This window comes from Solanum stenotomum, chromosome 11, assembly GCF_019186545.1.
Source record: "Solanum stenotomum isolate F172 chromosome 11, ASM1918654v1, whole genome shotgun sequence".
Classification (NCBI taxonomy): Eukaryota; Viridiplantae; Streptophyta; class Magnoliopsida; order Solanales; family Solanaceae; genus Solanum; species Solanum stenotomum.
This window is the reverse complement of record NC_064292.1, coordinates 43053850-43071105: the sequence shown is the minus strand read 5'-3', so window position 1 is coordinate 43071105 and position 17256 is coordinate 43053850. Positions and strand designations below refer to the sequence as shown.

At 30.8% G+C, this 17256-nt stretch overlaps 1 protein-coding gene across 1 annotated transcript; it reads left to right on the top strand.

Moving 5' to 3' along the window:
• Nucleotides 1–2750: 2750 nt before the first annotated feature.
• On the top strand, nt 2751–6691 carry LOC125844516 (pathogenesis-related thaumatin-like protein 3.5). Its single transcript, XM_049523831.1, has 3 exons — nt 2751–2840; nt 5055–5718; nt 6400–6691. The coding sequence occupies exons 1-3, from the start codon at nt 2780–2782 to the stop codon at nt 6536–6538; spliced, it is 864 nt and encodes a 287-aa protein (XP_049379788.1). The 5' UTR covers nt 2751–2779; the 3' UTR covers nt 6539–6691.
• Nucleotides 6692–17256: the final 10565 nt, after the last annotated feature.

Genomic DNA, 17256 nt, shown 5'->3' with positions numbered 1-17256 from the left:
AGAGAGGCAAATGGCAACAGTTTGCTACGGGTTACAATTAAATCAAACTGTGATTATAGCATTTAATTTGAATTAATAGTTTGCTATTTTATACAATTTTCCCAATTTTTTTCACTCAATGAATATTTTATCTAATTTTCCCATCATTGAATGAAATAAAATATGAACCATAAAATGTGTGATATATATAGAGAAACTTACATGAATATACTATATTAAGAAAAAAATATTTTTCATTTATAGCAATAACATTTTTTTTCACTTGATCACTTTTAATACATTTATAATACAGTTTTTAATACATATTACAGAGAACAATTTATAAAACACATATGATACAAGTTTTATTAATGGATAATACATTTATCACACATTTTAATACAATTTATCAATTTCTTACCAGACAAGCATAATATATTTTAAAATAGTTATAATACATATATTGCATACATAATTCACTTTTAATACATATTGCAGATTTATCATAGTATTGCTATAAATGGTAATAAATAAAAAAATATCGCTAAAATCAACAATTAGTTTTTAAAAGGTACCCATCAATTTGGTGAATATAAATGATAAAGTAAGAATTGATTTGGTGAATATAAATATAAACTGATGGAATAATACTTTTTTGGTTTTTCATAATAAAAACACTTCTCTTTCGGCTACATATGAAAATGTTTAAAACAATTTAATATGAAAAATGACAAAATTGGCGATATATGTTTGATAATCACTACTTTCAATATGTTTGATTTTAGCATGAAATTAATGCACTGAAAATGTGCAATTGCGCACAAGTGAAACAAGGCATGAACCATATGATATTGACATACAAGTGAAAATTGTCATAACTTGTACAGTGTTACATAATTATTTGCGATAATATCAAAGGGGTGATGAAATATTTATGGTCTATGAGCATGAAAATATATATAGTTGCGAATGATATTGACCAACAAATGTTGGTTCGTCTTCTCGGTCATATGATTGAGAACGTTCACCGAGAGAAGATTGTTCGTACTATGTGGGATGATTATATTAAAGACTAGTACACTACAATTTATGTTCAATCTTTTTTATTGAATTAAAGTTTGATCAATTAAAGTTAGATGAAACAATTAATTAAGTGGAGAACAAATAGCTTTGTAATAATTTATTATGCGATTTTATAATTTTTTGTTTATTTGATAAGATTAAATAAACAATTGGGGCTATTTTAATAGTTTTACAACTTATGATATTCTTATGTTTATGAGAAAATATACAACATAGAAATTCCATATCGTATGTCCAAATAAAACTTTGATTTCATCTCATGATTTCATATTATGATATCATATCATGATTTCATATCGCATGGCCAAACAGGCCCTTAGAATATTTTTCTTTGTCTCATAATTCTTTCATTACACTAACCTCAAACTATATACACAATATAATGTATGTCCATCACTATTTATAGATACAAAATTCTTCTTTACAATGAATAGAAAGAATTTAGATAATAATATGAATAATTGAATATTATAAAAGTTACATGAATTACACATCATAATGAGATAAAATAATGGACAAATAAAACATTAGAGGTTATCTGAGTTATAGGAAAAATTATGGCCACCAATGAGTAAATTATATATTGGCATAAAATGCCACTCACGTGAAGAAGTAAAGCAACAAAGAATTGCTGCCAAGGGATGGAGACACTCATAGGCGGACCCAACCCTCTAGGTGGGTGCATGTGCATTTGTTAATTATTTTAGAAAAAATCATGTATATATATGCCTATTTATCTTGAGAAACTAACAGAAATTAGGATATGATTAACAGTGTATTCATGAAATTAAAATCATAGGAGTGTCATTGTGTTGTTGGTACAAGCTAGAGGATCCCGCGAGACTTGAATTTGAATCCAGCTAGAGTGGTTATTTCATTGTTTTTATTTTAAATTTATCTTAGAGCTCATATTTGAGCTAAAGTGATATTGATGCACTCAAAGTCTTCAAATTCTGGGTTCGCCTCCGGAGACGCTACAACAAAAATACTTTTTAGCAGTAATAAAAAGTCATATTAACAAAGAGTGTCAAAAATTATTGGTATTAGTTAGTTGTCATAAAATTTAATGTCGCTATAAACTTTAGGAGCAATTACAAAGAGTGATAATTGCCTTTAAAAAATATATTTAACGATAATTAAGCTTTTGCCGTTGGAAATTCTTATAAGTAGTTCAACTAATTGGTTACCTAAACTCCCACCTTGTTGGTGAGGGTTCGATTCCCCACATTGTAATCTCCTCCCCATTTCCCTTTCCTCTACCCCCAATTAAAAAAAGGTTCGTACCATTAATTAATTACCGCTAAAAATATTTTTGATGTAGCTAGCGAGAAAAGCAGTATCACACTAGCAATCAATATGTTTACATATAATGCCCTTTAATATTATTAAAATTAAAATGCTGCTCCAATAAAATTAAATAACAATTTAATAATTACGCCAAAATCTGAAAGTAATAATTACATTATGGTCCATTAACTTGATGCAAAAGTAAGCATTTGATGAATGGCGACTACTTCCCATATGTTGAAGAATGGAATGGAATCTCATTAATCTTCCAACAATAAACTTGGAAAAGCTATTTTTAAAATTTTATTTTTCAACTTCAACATGGTTTGTCTCTTTTCATACACATTCCTTCAATGTACCTTATTTATTCATTCACCCACTACTATATATTTTCCAAAACCAACAAAGTTTTACCAAAAAGAAACTAAAGATGATGGCTCCAAATCTAGTTCTTCTTCAAAGAGTTTTGCTCAGTTTGTTTCTTTTATCAGGTAGGTATTATTACTGTTTCCTTGTTGCTATTTACTCCCTCTTTCAATTTATGTGGCAATTTGTATTTTACGTGGCGTTCTAACATGTAGTATGTCACGTAGAACGTATGTGTTTACTGGTTTAATTTTATACAAGTTTAAGTGTTTACTTGTGCACATCCAAAATTGGAGGACATAGATGCTAGCTAAAAACAAGTTTAAGACACATTTATATATTGTGTCTTCTTTATTTGATAAATATTTAATGACACTATCAATTTTTTACCCTTGTTTGGTCTCATTGATTTGACAAATAGTCCATGCACTCTTATTTTTTAAAAAAAACATTTAGTTTTAATGATAATTTTAGAACATTGCAGAATTTGTCGCATTTCTTAAACTTTCTGTTCAGTAAAACTATATCGCATGAATTAAGATAGATAAAACACCAGTTTAAGTACTTTATTTTATCTCAATTAAATCCTTTCGCAAGAAAATTATACTACCTTATACGTAGGATAAAAAACCATTTTTTTTATATATATAATAAATTTTTTAATACCATTGAGGCTTTGACACAAGAGATAGGAATCGTTTAGATATTGTATTTTGCCACGTATAAGAATTTTTTGGAGTTCTTTTATTAAAATTTTTGACTTTATTACTGGCCTGTTCCAAACACAAAAAATAATTATTTTGGTTTTCGTCATATTCTTTTTCAAGTATGTGACACATTTATTGAATTAACTAAAGATATGTAATTATGTTTTGCATTTGAATAAATCCATTTGAATAAATCCATCATCAGATTTTACCATGTTAAATGTGAAGCTTGGTTTAGGAATTGATCAACAATATATATAATATTTGGTTGAAGTTGAAAAAAAATATATTTGAAGTTAATTTATTTATTTTTTTTAAAAAAAAAGAGTATTCCATTTAGTCTTACCCGTTTAATTATTTTAATATCCATACCCTTTACAAAATTCAAAAATAAATATTTATTTGTGTATGATATGTTTATATCAAATCAAATAATTTAAGTTTAATAGTTAATAATTAAAAAAATATATATATTACTAAATTATGATTAAGTGGTAAACTTTATATTTAAAAGATAAATATCTTATATTCATTCATTTAGTCTAAACATCATGGTAAGTAAAATTTATCAAATTCAAATATTAAAAAATCAAAGAAGCTAAATACGAATAGGTTGCACTTTATAAACTATCTTGTTACACACATTAATTAAAGAAATGTGCATCCTTTTTTCTTTGTAAAGTAACGAGGTAGTTCATAAAGAACTTCACTATTTTGATACTTGCACTTTACTTTATAAATTATTCTAAATAATTACTCCACTTTGTTTTATTAGTATCCCAAAACTTATATTAAGCCAAAGAAATAATGATTATAATTTGTATGTAATGCAACCATGACTCTATTAAAAAAAAAATCATTCTACATAAACGAGTGAAATTTTAATTTATGAGTTTTGAATCACAATCCATTTTATTTATTTAATTTGATAAAGTTTGGCCATATGAAAAAAAATCATTTTTCTTGGAATTAAACTTCAGAAAACTTGATCATAAAATTTTAGAATTTAACTTGAAGTTGAATTTCAAAATTTTCAATTTTTTTTGAAAAACAACAAAAAATTGATTTAATTTTTTCATTTCAAATTACTCACAAAAAGTTAAAAAAAAAAAAAACAACTTCAATTTGCATTCATAACCAAACACAACAATATATTACACCTTTTTTACTTTAAAACCACAAAAATATACTCCATCCGTCCCAATTTTTGTGGCACTTTTCGAATTTCGATATTCAAACAAATTTATTTTTGCCCGTAAACTTTTCATATATCTTTTAATTATTGTGACTTATAGTACTTTTTACATAATTTACAAATATATAATTTCATTTCAAAAAAAAAAAAACAGAAGATTCTAGATACAAATTTTCGATTAAATTAAATGATTTAACTCTCAAAAAATAAAAAATGTCACATAATTTGAGACGTACTACTTTTTTCAAATTTTACAACAAAACATGATGAAAAGCCCACTAAACTAAGATTTATGCTAAAATTATTGAATTTTGTCAACTAAAATAAGATTTATGCTAAAATTATTGAATTTTGTGGAATACGCAACTCATGCATTGCTCCTCCGATCATCCCCTGGGCCTAGCTCCATAGCAACTTACGCTAAATTTGTTTGACAGGCATAAAATTCTCTGAATCTGCAAGAATTTTCACCATAATAAACAACTGCAGAGAGACAATTTGGCCGGGCGTCTTCCCCGGCGACAACTTCAACGGCGGCGGATTTATTCTAAAATCAGGCCAATCAATGGTTTTCACAGCACCAGTTACTTTTTCCGGCAGAATTTGGGGAAGAACAGGTTGCAATTTTGACAAAAATGGCAACGGTTCATGCTTAACTGGTGATTGCGGTCCATCTCTCAAGTGTACCGGCACAGGAAAAACTCCTGCTTCACTTGCCGAATTTACCCTTGGTGATCGCGATTTTTACGATGTTAGCCTTGTCGATGGATTCAACGTCCCTATAAGTGTTACCCCTTTAAATGGTAAAGGAAATTGCAGTGTTGCTGGTTGTAATGGAGATTTAAGACAAAATTGCCCTTCTGAACTTGCAGTTAAGAATAATGGGAAAGTAATTGCATGCAGAAGTGCTTGTGATGTGTTTAATACTGATGAATATTGTTGTAGGGGTAATTATGGAAATCCATCAACTTGTCAACCTACTTTTTATTCAAAGAAATTCAAAGAAGATTGTCCAACTGCTTATAGTTATGCCTATGATGATCCAACTAGCATTTTTATATGCTCTGGGACTGATTATGTTGTTGCCTTTTGCTCATCAAGGTATGTTACAATAGCTTTTGCTTTCACTTAATTTAGGTTCGCATCGAGAAATTCTATTTTAGAATAAAACATTTTTTGAAATCTCTAGTTACGAATGAATAAGTAATTATCGTTAGAGGTAGTACAATTATATCATGAATACTGAGTGAGTTATTGATCCATACATTTATCAACTCAGCTCATTTAAGCCATAGAAAGTTCAACTGCTATGTAAGTCAAGTTGACGAAATTTGGTTAATTTTTTTTTTTTTTATCATTTGATATGTTATTTATAGTCATAATAAAGAAAAGAATTGTTAGGTACTAAAAAAATTATAAATAGAACACTTAAAACTTAGTATGGATTGGACGGGTTGAATTATGACCAACATTTTAGCTCAATTCATTTTAGTCAAAGTAACATTTGGGCGGCTCAATAACCCATCCATTTGTTAAGTCAGTCCATTTTGATCCATCTAAATTCAACTCAACCCATCCATTTAGCCCCTTAATTTCCACATCACTATAATCTTTGATAGTACTTTTAGCTTTCTATTTGTTCATAGTTATAAAAAGATACATGTTGTCAAAATTTAAATTTAATTTTCATAAAAACTATATATGAAAACAAGTTAAGATACCATTTTAAGTTAAAGAAACTGTGAAAATAAAAGAAGTAACTATGAATTGTTGAAATTGCAGGAAGAAACCAGTATGCACATACCATGATCACAAGCTCATTTGCAGTGGATCAAAGGGTTTAGGATCATTGATAAGCAATTTGTGGATGATATTTCTTGGATTAACCCTCATAGCCAATTGCAAGATGATCATCTTTTAATATGCATAAAGGGAATTCTTTTGAAAAAAAATTTCTGGAGAAGTTATTCGGATTTATACGTTCTCTTTTTTCATTAAAAACTATTGTACTATTGCAAAGTTCATGCTATTTCTTTATTTTTAATTTCTTGACATAACTTTTGCACGTACGTGTATTCCATGTTAATGAGTGTACAGTTTTAAAAATCATTTATATTATTATATATAATATGCTTGAGTTATTTTTATTATATAAATGTTAAAGAAATATCTTGTTATGATTTCTGGTTTATAAGTTATAGAAATAAAAAAATAAGAAGGACATAAAATAAAAACAAAAGAAAGAAATTGAAAAAGTAACCGCTATAATTATGTATCAGGTAATTATCAACAATTCTCATCCTTCTAGAAACTGAAAAATGTAATTACTCTCCCTTTACATTCAATTATAGATGAAATGACCTGAAAGACCTTTATATTTGACTCGAATTGTCACTGGACCATTCTACCCTTTTACTAATTGAACATTTGAATTCGATCAAAAATAATTTAAACCACTTTAATCATTGACCAAACATATATGACATTAAGATGTTGAGCTGGACAAAGACCATAAGAATCTCACATATTAAGAGCGTGGACTAATAATTTTTATTTTAAATACAACTAAAATCAAAGAAGCTTAAAAAAATGAGAAGAGAAAGTAAAAAGTTAAATAGATCTATGCTCCCTTTGTGACTCGAACTCACAATCTTAGACTTAAAAGTCATGAGGGGTGCTTACAATTTGAGCAACTCTCTCTTGTCACCCCTTCGTCTTTCCATTTCCTGGAGAGAGAAAAGGGCACCTATTGCTTCTACCTCCGCCATGACCACCACCACCTCTACCGACAAGTTCTTCTCAAATTCTCCTATTTTCCATCTGTTCTCAGTAAAAATATCATAATGACATTATAGACACTCAAAACCCATCTTCATAACCTTACATTTTATCCATGAAAATAGAAATAGAAACAAAAAAAAAATATATATATACCCGCTTATTTTTTTTGCCCGATCTTTGCTTCCTCTTCCAAACTCGATTCAACTCATACCCACTGCAATTCTAAGGTCAAAACTCTCGAATTTTTATAACTCAGAACAATCTCAGCGAAACCCACACAAGAACTATCAATTTACTCAACTCATTCGCAAACCCTCGCCTCAAGAACTCAAAACAACATTTCATTACTAATTAAATTCAAGAACTCAACAATTCAACATCAAGGATGACTTCATGGGTAAAAGATTACGTACTTGGCGTGAGCGAACAAACCCAACACTATAAAAGCTTACATACCTTAATTTGGTGAAACAAATCCTCGATTCGCAATAAATTTTGACGAACGCTTGAACTCCTCCTGGTTTCCTCCTCTTAAAACCCTAAGCATGATTTTGAATTATGAAAACTGATCTAAGCTAGTTTAGACCCCTAAAATATTTCAAAAAACCAAAATACCCCTCATTAATTCGAGTAAATTTCCCTAACTGGACATGTTGAACTCAAATGGGCTTATCTTCCTCATCCGAACTCGAATTTTAGAAAACTCGGTGGCGTTGGAAAGGGGATTCAGAGATCTTTCATTTGATATCTTATGAGTCACCTAACTAGCTCATCATGTGCTAAAAGTTATGGTCGTTTAAAGTTGACCCAAAACTCACAATTGGAGACTAATTTACCCAAATCTCAATTTAGCTATTTCCAAATTAGCGTTTTCTAAATTTAGCTCTTTTTAAGGTGGGATGTTACAAAAAGTTTGTGTTCAATTTTTTTAGAAATTTTTTTTTTCCATTTTTTTAGTTGGTTGGTTAAAGCTTTTCATTTGCCAAATAATTCAATTATGTCATTTACTACTGAAATTTAATATCATAGAATTTATAAAATAATACTTAAAACATATCCATCATTTACTTTATAGGCATTATACACCTCCCGATCTTGTAAAAGAGCTCCTTTTACAACACCCTTGTTCCAATTTTTTTTTCTTTTGTATTCGATCGGTTTTAAGAAAAAGTTGTGTTCAATTTCTTTAGAAAAATGTTTTTCCATTTTTTTGTTTTCGGTTGGTTAAAGGTTTCATTTACCAAATAGTTCAATTATGTTATTTATTTTATAGGCTTTATATATTAGACCTCATGATCTTGTAAAAGAATTCCCTTTACACACCCCATGTTCCAATTTCTATTTTTTTTCTTTTGTATTCGATTATTTTAAAAAAAATTGTGTTAAAAAAAAAATTCAATTGTTTTTTTTTTGTATTCGGTTGGTTAAATTATTTTGGAGAACTAAGGTTTTTGAAAGTGGGGAATATAATAGTGAAAATAGGAAAATTAAGTTGTACGAATGACATTCCACATTGATTGTATTCTTCCTCGCTCTCCGCACAATTACACACCCTTACCCCTAAGTTTATGACTAAAGACATAACAAATTTATAGGTAATTTCAAAATATATATTAAAAAATTGTTAGAATCTGAGATTTTCACAATAAACGTGAAGTTTAGAAAAATAATGTAGAGCTTTACAAAAGGTCAATTAGAACGTTGAACAAAAATTTAAAATAGCTTTATACTTATCTTCCACTAATCTAATATCATAAAATCCTAGTAAGTTGAATATATATAAGAGATAAAGAGAGTTAAAAAATACAAACAAAAATAAACATTATAGAAGGAAAATAGATGTGCCGGAAAGTCACAACACACAAAATACAAATATTTATAATAAATACAATTTGAATTTCAAAAGAATGTATGCATTATGAAAAGCTAAATAAGTTATCAAATAGCATAATTAAATCCAGTAAAAACATTACACTATAGATCATAATAAGATGATTGGATCTCTTAATTAATTCTGTTGGAAATGTCGTCCCTAAAACCCTAAGAATAGACAATCCGATAAAAATCAATAAAAACATGCATGTATTATTTAGTAGTGGGGAAGTCATAATTCAAAAGTTTTTATTTTAATCAAAGTAGAGGGGGCAGCACGTTTGTCTTCCCTTTGAAGACTAACTCCATTGAGATTCCTTTTACCTGAAGAGAAACCCACCATTTGGTATAAAACACTTTTACTTAATTTTGAAAAAATAAGTAAGATTTTTTATTTACTTTTTGTGTTTAATGTATAAGTAAAAAGTAATATTCTTGAAAAAAATTTGTATCTCAACAAATACTAGTATGAAGGTGGGTTAGGGCCCATAATGCAGAAAAAAATTACACGTAGTATTATTTAATTTATGAATTTAGTTACGTGTGAAAGTTACAGTTTACCATACTTATACGGTTGAAAAAATGAATAGTAAGTGATGAAGATGAAAATTATTATACAATGATTAACAATTTTTAAAACATTCCTCTTGCTTGATAAGCTTATTTAGGCATTGCTAATATATCATCTTTATTACTATAAGTTTTATTATAATTATACAACATTATAATAGATAAATCCTAAATATGTTACTAAAAAAATATTATATATGACAAATTATGTAAATATCATTCCATAAATTGACTCTTAGCTTTCCTTGAATTGAATTATGGATTCAAGATTCATGATTTCACGATGTTTAAACGTACCTTAGAGTATATAAATCGATTGAAAATTATAGATATGTTACTAAGGAACTAGTACGGAAAGAAGGGGGAAAATGGGGTAAACTGGCGTCAGACGTCCTTGGTGCTCTGAGAGACATAGGGTACCAGAGCCCAAAGTTCAGAGACCCCTGCTTGGGGCTCTGAGAGGGGCGACGCCCCAAAGGCAAAATATCAGAGAATTTTTCTTGGGGCTATGAGAGGTGCGACGCCTCAGGCCCCTGCCCAGGTGCCTCCAACTTTTCTTCTTCGTTTTTCAAACCCCCTATTTTCACTTGGTTCTTTCCCCAACACTTAGAAACAATATTCATCAATATATGCAAGATTTAACTCGAATTCACACCTAAATACATGAATCAATCTCAAGAAACTTCAACAATAAGAACCTACAAGATTTCAATCGAATTATCATAAACACTACAAAAAAAAAACAGTGTTTAGCGACGGATATTAGCGACGAATTAATTTCCGTCACTATATAACAACGGATTAGCAAAGAAGTAGCCATTTCGTTGCAAAAATTACAAATAATTTTTTGAGTTATAATATAGCGATGGATTGGCGACGGAATATGTTTTTTGTCGCTAAGAAATAGCGGGAAACTTTGGCGCCCTAATTTTCGCTACGGATTTTGCAACAAAGTAGGTGTTACAAATTTATTAATATTCCGCGACGGAATTAGTGACGAAAAATCGTTGCTAAAATTATAAATATATTTTTATGGAATTTAAATTATGTAGTGACGGAATTATCCGTCGCTAAAATTTAATGTAAATAATTATATTTATTTAGTAGCAACAGATATCATAATCCGTCGCTAAGTTTGTTGCAATTTTTTTAACCAAGTCATCAGTCCATAGAAAACACAAAAATGAAACAAAAAATTACTATCCGTAAAAAATAGGGTTTTCTCTTAGTGAAAGCTCCCATCTAGCTGAAGCTCAGGTGAAAGCTCTTGGTGAAAACTTTGTATCAGGTGAAAGATCTTGGTGAAAGCTTTGTATCAGGTAAAATTTCTCTTAGTGAAAGCTCCGTCTCCTTCTCCTTTCGATTTCTCCCATCTTAAGGTGAAATGGCTCCCGTCTTAGGTGAAAGGTGAAATTGCTCTTGTCTCCTTCATCCTCAGGCGAAAGGTGAAATTGCTCTTGTTTCCTTCATCCTCAGGTGAAAGGTGAGCTTCTGCCTTTGGTAATTTCTCTTTTTTCATCTGTTCGGTGAGCTTCTGGTGCGATGAAGAGGAGGGCGTTGAGTTCTATTTGGTGAAAAACAACTAGGGAACGGGATGTGGTTATTAGGGATATGCCAAAATTAAACGTAGTGCACTCGCTTGCTTCTACTTTGCTCTAATTTCTGATTTTGAATATTTTTCAAATTTTGTTTAGTCTCTAACCTCTCTTGCTTCTGCTTTGCTCGGCGAAATTCTTGAAATCTTATTTAGGTGGTGAAGTAGTCTCCAAGCAGGTCACTGTATAGTCGCTGCCCAGAGAAAGGTAACGTTTCCTTCATAATCTTCTCCTCGTCTTCTTCTATTTCTGATATGTCTCGCTACTCTATTGTTGTGTCACTGTTGGTTGTAGATGAGAACTGATGACTTCAATTTGCTATATATGTGTTCTTAATGGATTTCCTTAATTCATATTAATGTGGAAGTTGGGTTTTGTCGTTTAGTATTTAGTATTGTCGCTTATTTGTTCCTTTGTTTGAATCCTTTTTCGGTGACTCCTCTTCGATATGTCGTAGAATCTCTGTTCTTCGTTTTCATTGTCTGTAAGCCCAGGTTTTACATTCAGTTTTGCTACTATTAATGATGCTTTCTTTTCAAAATAAGGATAGAATCTTGAAGCTAACTTAGGTGAAAGTTGTTTGTGTTTTTGCTTTGTTGATGTAGTAGATTGTTTTCAAATCCCCTGATCATTCTACAAATCGAATTTATGTTTCCATCTGCCTAAATTTTAGTCAAAAATGCCCACTGTTTGTAATTAAGCTTATAAGGTGTGAAGTCATATTACTGTCCAGATTGTAGTTTGCTTTCAAAGTCGTTGCCTATTTCTCTTTTCTGATCATCTCGGCATGTTGTTTTGCTTGTATTTTCGATCTTTTTAAGTCCTTGAAGTTTGGCCTTGTTAAAAGATTTGATATTGGTATAAGTATGTGTATGTTCTTGGTGAGTTAAATAAAATGTCACGGGTCAATCTTTGTTGGCCTTATTGTTCAATTCATAAAAGATTAGATGTAAATAATTAGGAAGTCACTGAATTTTGTTTCAGCAGTTATTAAAGTAGTATATGTTTGCTTTGTTTTATTTGATAGCTACTAGTTATCCTTTCTGTCCTTAAACTTGTCTCTTGTTTATTTATTATACTTAATAGCTACTAAGCTATTAAGTATACAATAGAGTAACTTCTTTTTAGATTTGGCGAAATAGCTTGAAGAGCATTTTAGCTTCTGATTTAGTGAGCATTAATTTAGCTTCTTCTTTTTCTATCTTTTATTTCCAAGTTTTATAATTACTGTATATATAGGTAGTTCTAGGTGTACATGTTTATAATATGCACCATTTGTTTAGAGACAACTATCTAACTATTGCTTCGGCACATACTCTTCAACTTGGTATCCATCTTTACATCCTTATATTTTATTTGAGTAGTTAACTTCTTAGTTTTTCATTTGAACGAACTAGGTATCTTTGATTTTTAATATATTTTTTTCATTGCTGCATTAGTTTAGCATTTTAGATGTATGAAATTATGTCTGCTTTCATTTGATAATACAACTACTAATATTCTTGTGCAATTCTCACGGGACAAGTCTTTCACCCTGCGAGACCTTGCTTCTCTACTTTGACGTAATTTCTCTTTTCTTCATATATTATCTTTGGTAGATAGGAGTTCCTTTTAGCTTTTGAAAATGTTACTATTATTTTCTGAAACTGTTTGTTTTATTTGTGTGTTTAAATACATTTTATGCTTTAAAAATAACCTTGAAATGATTTGATTCAATGAAATCAGGAAGGATTTTTTGTCTTACCTAATACACTTGAGTTAGTTAGTGTTGTATGGTTCATTTGTAGAACTTAATCTAGTTTGAGTATTTTGGTGTTGAATATACTGATTTAGGTGATTTGGGATTTAAAATTGCAGTTTCGATTGAATTTTTCCTCTACCTCAGCTTCCTGTCTCCTTCATCTATTTCCTCTAATTAGCCTTTGTTTTGAAGGTATACCATCCGGTGTATGTGAAGCTCGAAGAAAGACATAGACATCCGGTAAGTGTTCTATTTCCCCTTCTTCTTCTTTTTTCTACTGTCATAAAAAGATTTTCTGTTGAAGTTAGAAAAGGAAAATGTTTCTTCAACCATCTCATATCAGTATTGGAAGAAAAGGAAATGACGTGATGAACAAAAACCAATACAGATAAAAAGAAAAGAGAAAAAAGTAAAGAACAAAAAAAAATTAGTAAAAAGCTTCCACCTGAAAGGAACCAGTGACGTTCTTATAGCTTGGCTATCTTATTTGTCTTTGATTCATTCTCTTCTATCACTCATTATTCTTTCATAGCTTCTTTCTTACTTCCATTTTCATGTTCATCTTTTTCACATCAACAACACTAGTATCATTTCCTTGATTTACAAAGTCAACAGTTTGAGTACAACTATTCAATTGTTCCATTGTGATTTCTTTTCAGTCTGGAAGAACAAGTTTTTACTGTTATTTCTTTTGAGAAATATCTATAGTTTTATACGACTAGTTAGACTGATGACTAGTGGTTCTAATTAGGCATGGTGAAGTTTATATTTTTTTAGACGTCTTGAGTTCTATTATTTATTTTCTGATTTAGGTTTGCCAGGTCTTTGTTAATGTTCTTCTATTTTCTGTCATTTGATTAAAGGTTGTCAATGTTGGTGCTCTAAGATATAGGTAGTCATTTGACGTTTTGAGCTCAACTAGTAACTAATTTGATCGAAAAAGCTGGTTCAAAGATGCCTAATTTCAAATCCCTTGAGCTTCTGCTAGAGCTTTAAGTCCTTCTGCTTCCTTCATCTTTACATATAAATCCCCATCTATTAGCTGCTTACGTCTGTAGAAATCAACCTTTGCAGTTGCTTTTTGTGCCTCAGCTTCTTTCTCTTTTCCGTAGTGAAATGCTTCAGGTTCTTTTTGTTTCTTGTAGAGCTCTCAATTTGCTTCTTGCACCTTTTACACCAACGAGGCATTAGAAACTTCAAAGTTAGGATTTTTTTTTGTAAGTTTTATGTTTTATGTAAAAAGTAACTTAATAATAATTGTGTCTAATCTACTTTCATGTTAAATTACACTGATAGTGTGAATTATTGTTGATTCTCGCATAATCAAAGATGTTACTTTCTCCATTCCAGTTCATGTTCTTGTTAATAACCAACACAATCTGATGTTAAAATATAGCAGGCACTACTGTTCTACCCTAATCAGAGGATCTGATTGATATTCACTGGAAGTAAGCCTGACTCTTTATTTTTACCCCTGATTTAGCTCAAAATTTAACTATCGAGGTATTTACTTTACTGAATGTAATTAGGAAGATGCTTGTTGTCATTGTGTCCAATGTGCTTAAGCAAATTTAGTTTCTTTATATGTGTTTTGTGTTTTGTTATTTGTATGCTTGTACTACTAGTTCCTTATTTATAAAAGAAAGTATATATAGTTTATACTCTAAAGTAAGTTGGCTGGACTTAGAATGCTTTATTATTCTGTAAGTTGACTGGAATTAGAATTCTTCAGTAAGGAATTTTTTTTTAGGTAAGCTTTTTTTCAGCTTTCCTAGTGAGAAATTTCAGTTTCAGCTCCTCATTTCTTTAATTCACAGGCACAAGAGATCAAATTTCAATTGTTGTGAAAGTTACTGAATGAATCTATTTCATTCTAATTCGAGAAACTGTTTTTGTTAGTTCGATCTTTATATTTTGACTAAATTCAATGAATATGAATTAGAGTACCTTTTGGTGAATCAACTAGTGCTTTTTTAGTAAAAGTTTTGTTTGTTTAAGAATTGACAGGAACATGAATAATCTAGAGCGTGGTTGGATGTATGAGAGGTTGGATGGTCGTGGGGTTATAAACTCTAGTTTCATAACCGGTGTGGATAAGTTTATCCAGTTTGCATGTACACAACAGGATCGCTTGAGTGGTGACAAAGTTAGATGTCCATGTAAAAAATATCACAACTTTAGATTCATGGATGTTGAAATCGTTAAACATCACCTTTATAAGACTGGATTTGTTGATAACTATTTTGTTTGGAAGCATCAAGGGGAAAAAGATGTGATCAATGAGATTTCTTCGGGTCAAGATTTGCATGGTAGTGCTCAACCTGAATTAACATATGATAATCCATACCGACAAATGGTTTTAGATGTTTCGTGTCCCAACTTTTCCCAAGGTTCAAGTTGGCAACCTTTTAGCAATATTGAACCTTAGCCAACTCATCCTTGTGAACCTTTGATGGAGGAAGATCCTAATCCCGACTCTCAAAAATTATATGATTTGCTACAAGCAGCTACTCAAAAATTATATCCCGGTTCTTCTCTCTCTCAACTTGCGCTTGTCTCTCGGATGTTAATTATTAAAATGGAGAACAATATGTCACAGAGAGGTTATAATCAAATGATGCAATTGTTGAAAGAGGTTTTACCTGAAGATAACATGGTTCTTGATAGCTATTAGCAGACCAAGAAGCTAGTCCGTAGCTTGGGTTTGCCAGTTGAAAAAATTGATTGTTGTGAATCAGGATGTATGTTATATTGGGGTGATGATGAACACCTTACATGTTGTACATTCTGTGGCCATGAGAGATACAAGCGTCGTGTCGGCTCTCGTAAAAGGAAATTGGTCCCTTATAAGAAAATGTATTATTTTCCTTTGATTCCTAGATTGCAAAGATTATATGCATCCCCTGCTACTGCTGCTGACATGAGATGACATCATGAGCATACAAAAGAGGATGGTGTAATGCGTCATCCATCAGACTCTGAGGCTTGGAAGCAGTTCAATGAAACTCATCATTTTTTTGCTGTGGAACCAAGAAATGTAAGATTGGGGTTATGTACTGATGGTTTCCAACCATTTAGTCAGTCTGGGAGTAAATACTCTTCATGGCCAGTGATTGTCACTCCTTACAATTTACCTCCAAGGATGTGTATGAAAGAGGCTTATATGTTCTTAACTGTTATTGTTCCAGGGCCAACCAATCCCAAACATAAAATTGATGTTTATCTGCAGCCTCTAATAAAAGAACTGACTTTGTTGTGGGAGACAAGTGTGGAAGCATTTGACATCTCGAAAAAGCAGAACTTTCAACTAAGGGCAGCTTTAATGTGGACAATCAATGACTTTCCAGCATATTCTATGTTATCCGGATAGAGTATTGCTGGTAATTTAGCATGTCCCTATTGTATGGAAGAAACACAATCCTTTAGATTGAAACATGGTAGAAAAACATCATGGTTTGATTGCCATAGGATGTTTCTCGACCAAAATCACCAATTTAGGAGAGATCGTAAAAACTTTTGTAAAGGCAAGACTGTCCAAAGATCATCACCACCCTATAGAACAGGAGCAGAATTATTGAACCAAATTTGTGACTTGGGCATAAGGAAAGTAACAGAGTTAGATGCAAACGAAGTTAATCGAAGATTATACAAGTCTTGTGGATGGAAAAAGAAAACATCTTTTGGGATTTGCCTTATTGGAGTTCTAACATGATTCAACATAATCTTGATGTCATGCATATTGAGAAAAATATCTTTGATAATGTGTTTAACACAGTTCTTAATTTTGATGACAAAACCAAAGACAATCCACAATCACGTCAAGATATGGTAGAATATTGTGATCGACCTCAATTGGCAAAAGACAGTAGTGGAAAATATCCCAAAGCTGTATATACAATAGACAAGGAAGCACGAGCTATCTTGTTCAATTGGGTGAAAGGCTTAAGGTTTCGAGATGGTATGTTTCCAATTTGGGTAGATGTCCAAACACAAATGCGAAAAGGATATTTGGCAAGAAAAGTCACGATTGTCATGTGTTCATGCAATGACTAATGCCTATTGCTTTTCGTGAACTACTTC

Coding starts and splice junctions, on each gene's coding strand:
- LOC125844516 (XM_049523831.1), top strand. CDS start 2,780: ATGATGGCTCCAAATCTAGTTCTTCTTCAAAGAGTTTTGCTCAGTTTG. Junction 2,841..5,054: donor CAGTTTGTTTCTTTTATCAG/GTAGGTATTATT, acceptor TTTGTTTGACAG/GCATAAAATTCTCTGAATCT. Junction 5,719..6,399: donor GTTGCCTTTTGCTCATCAAG/GTATGTTACAAT, acceptor TTGAAATTGCAG/GAAGAAACCAGTATGCACAT.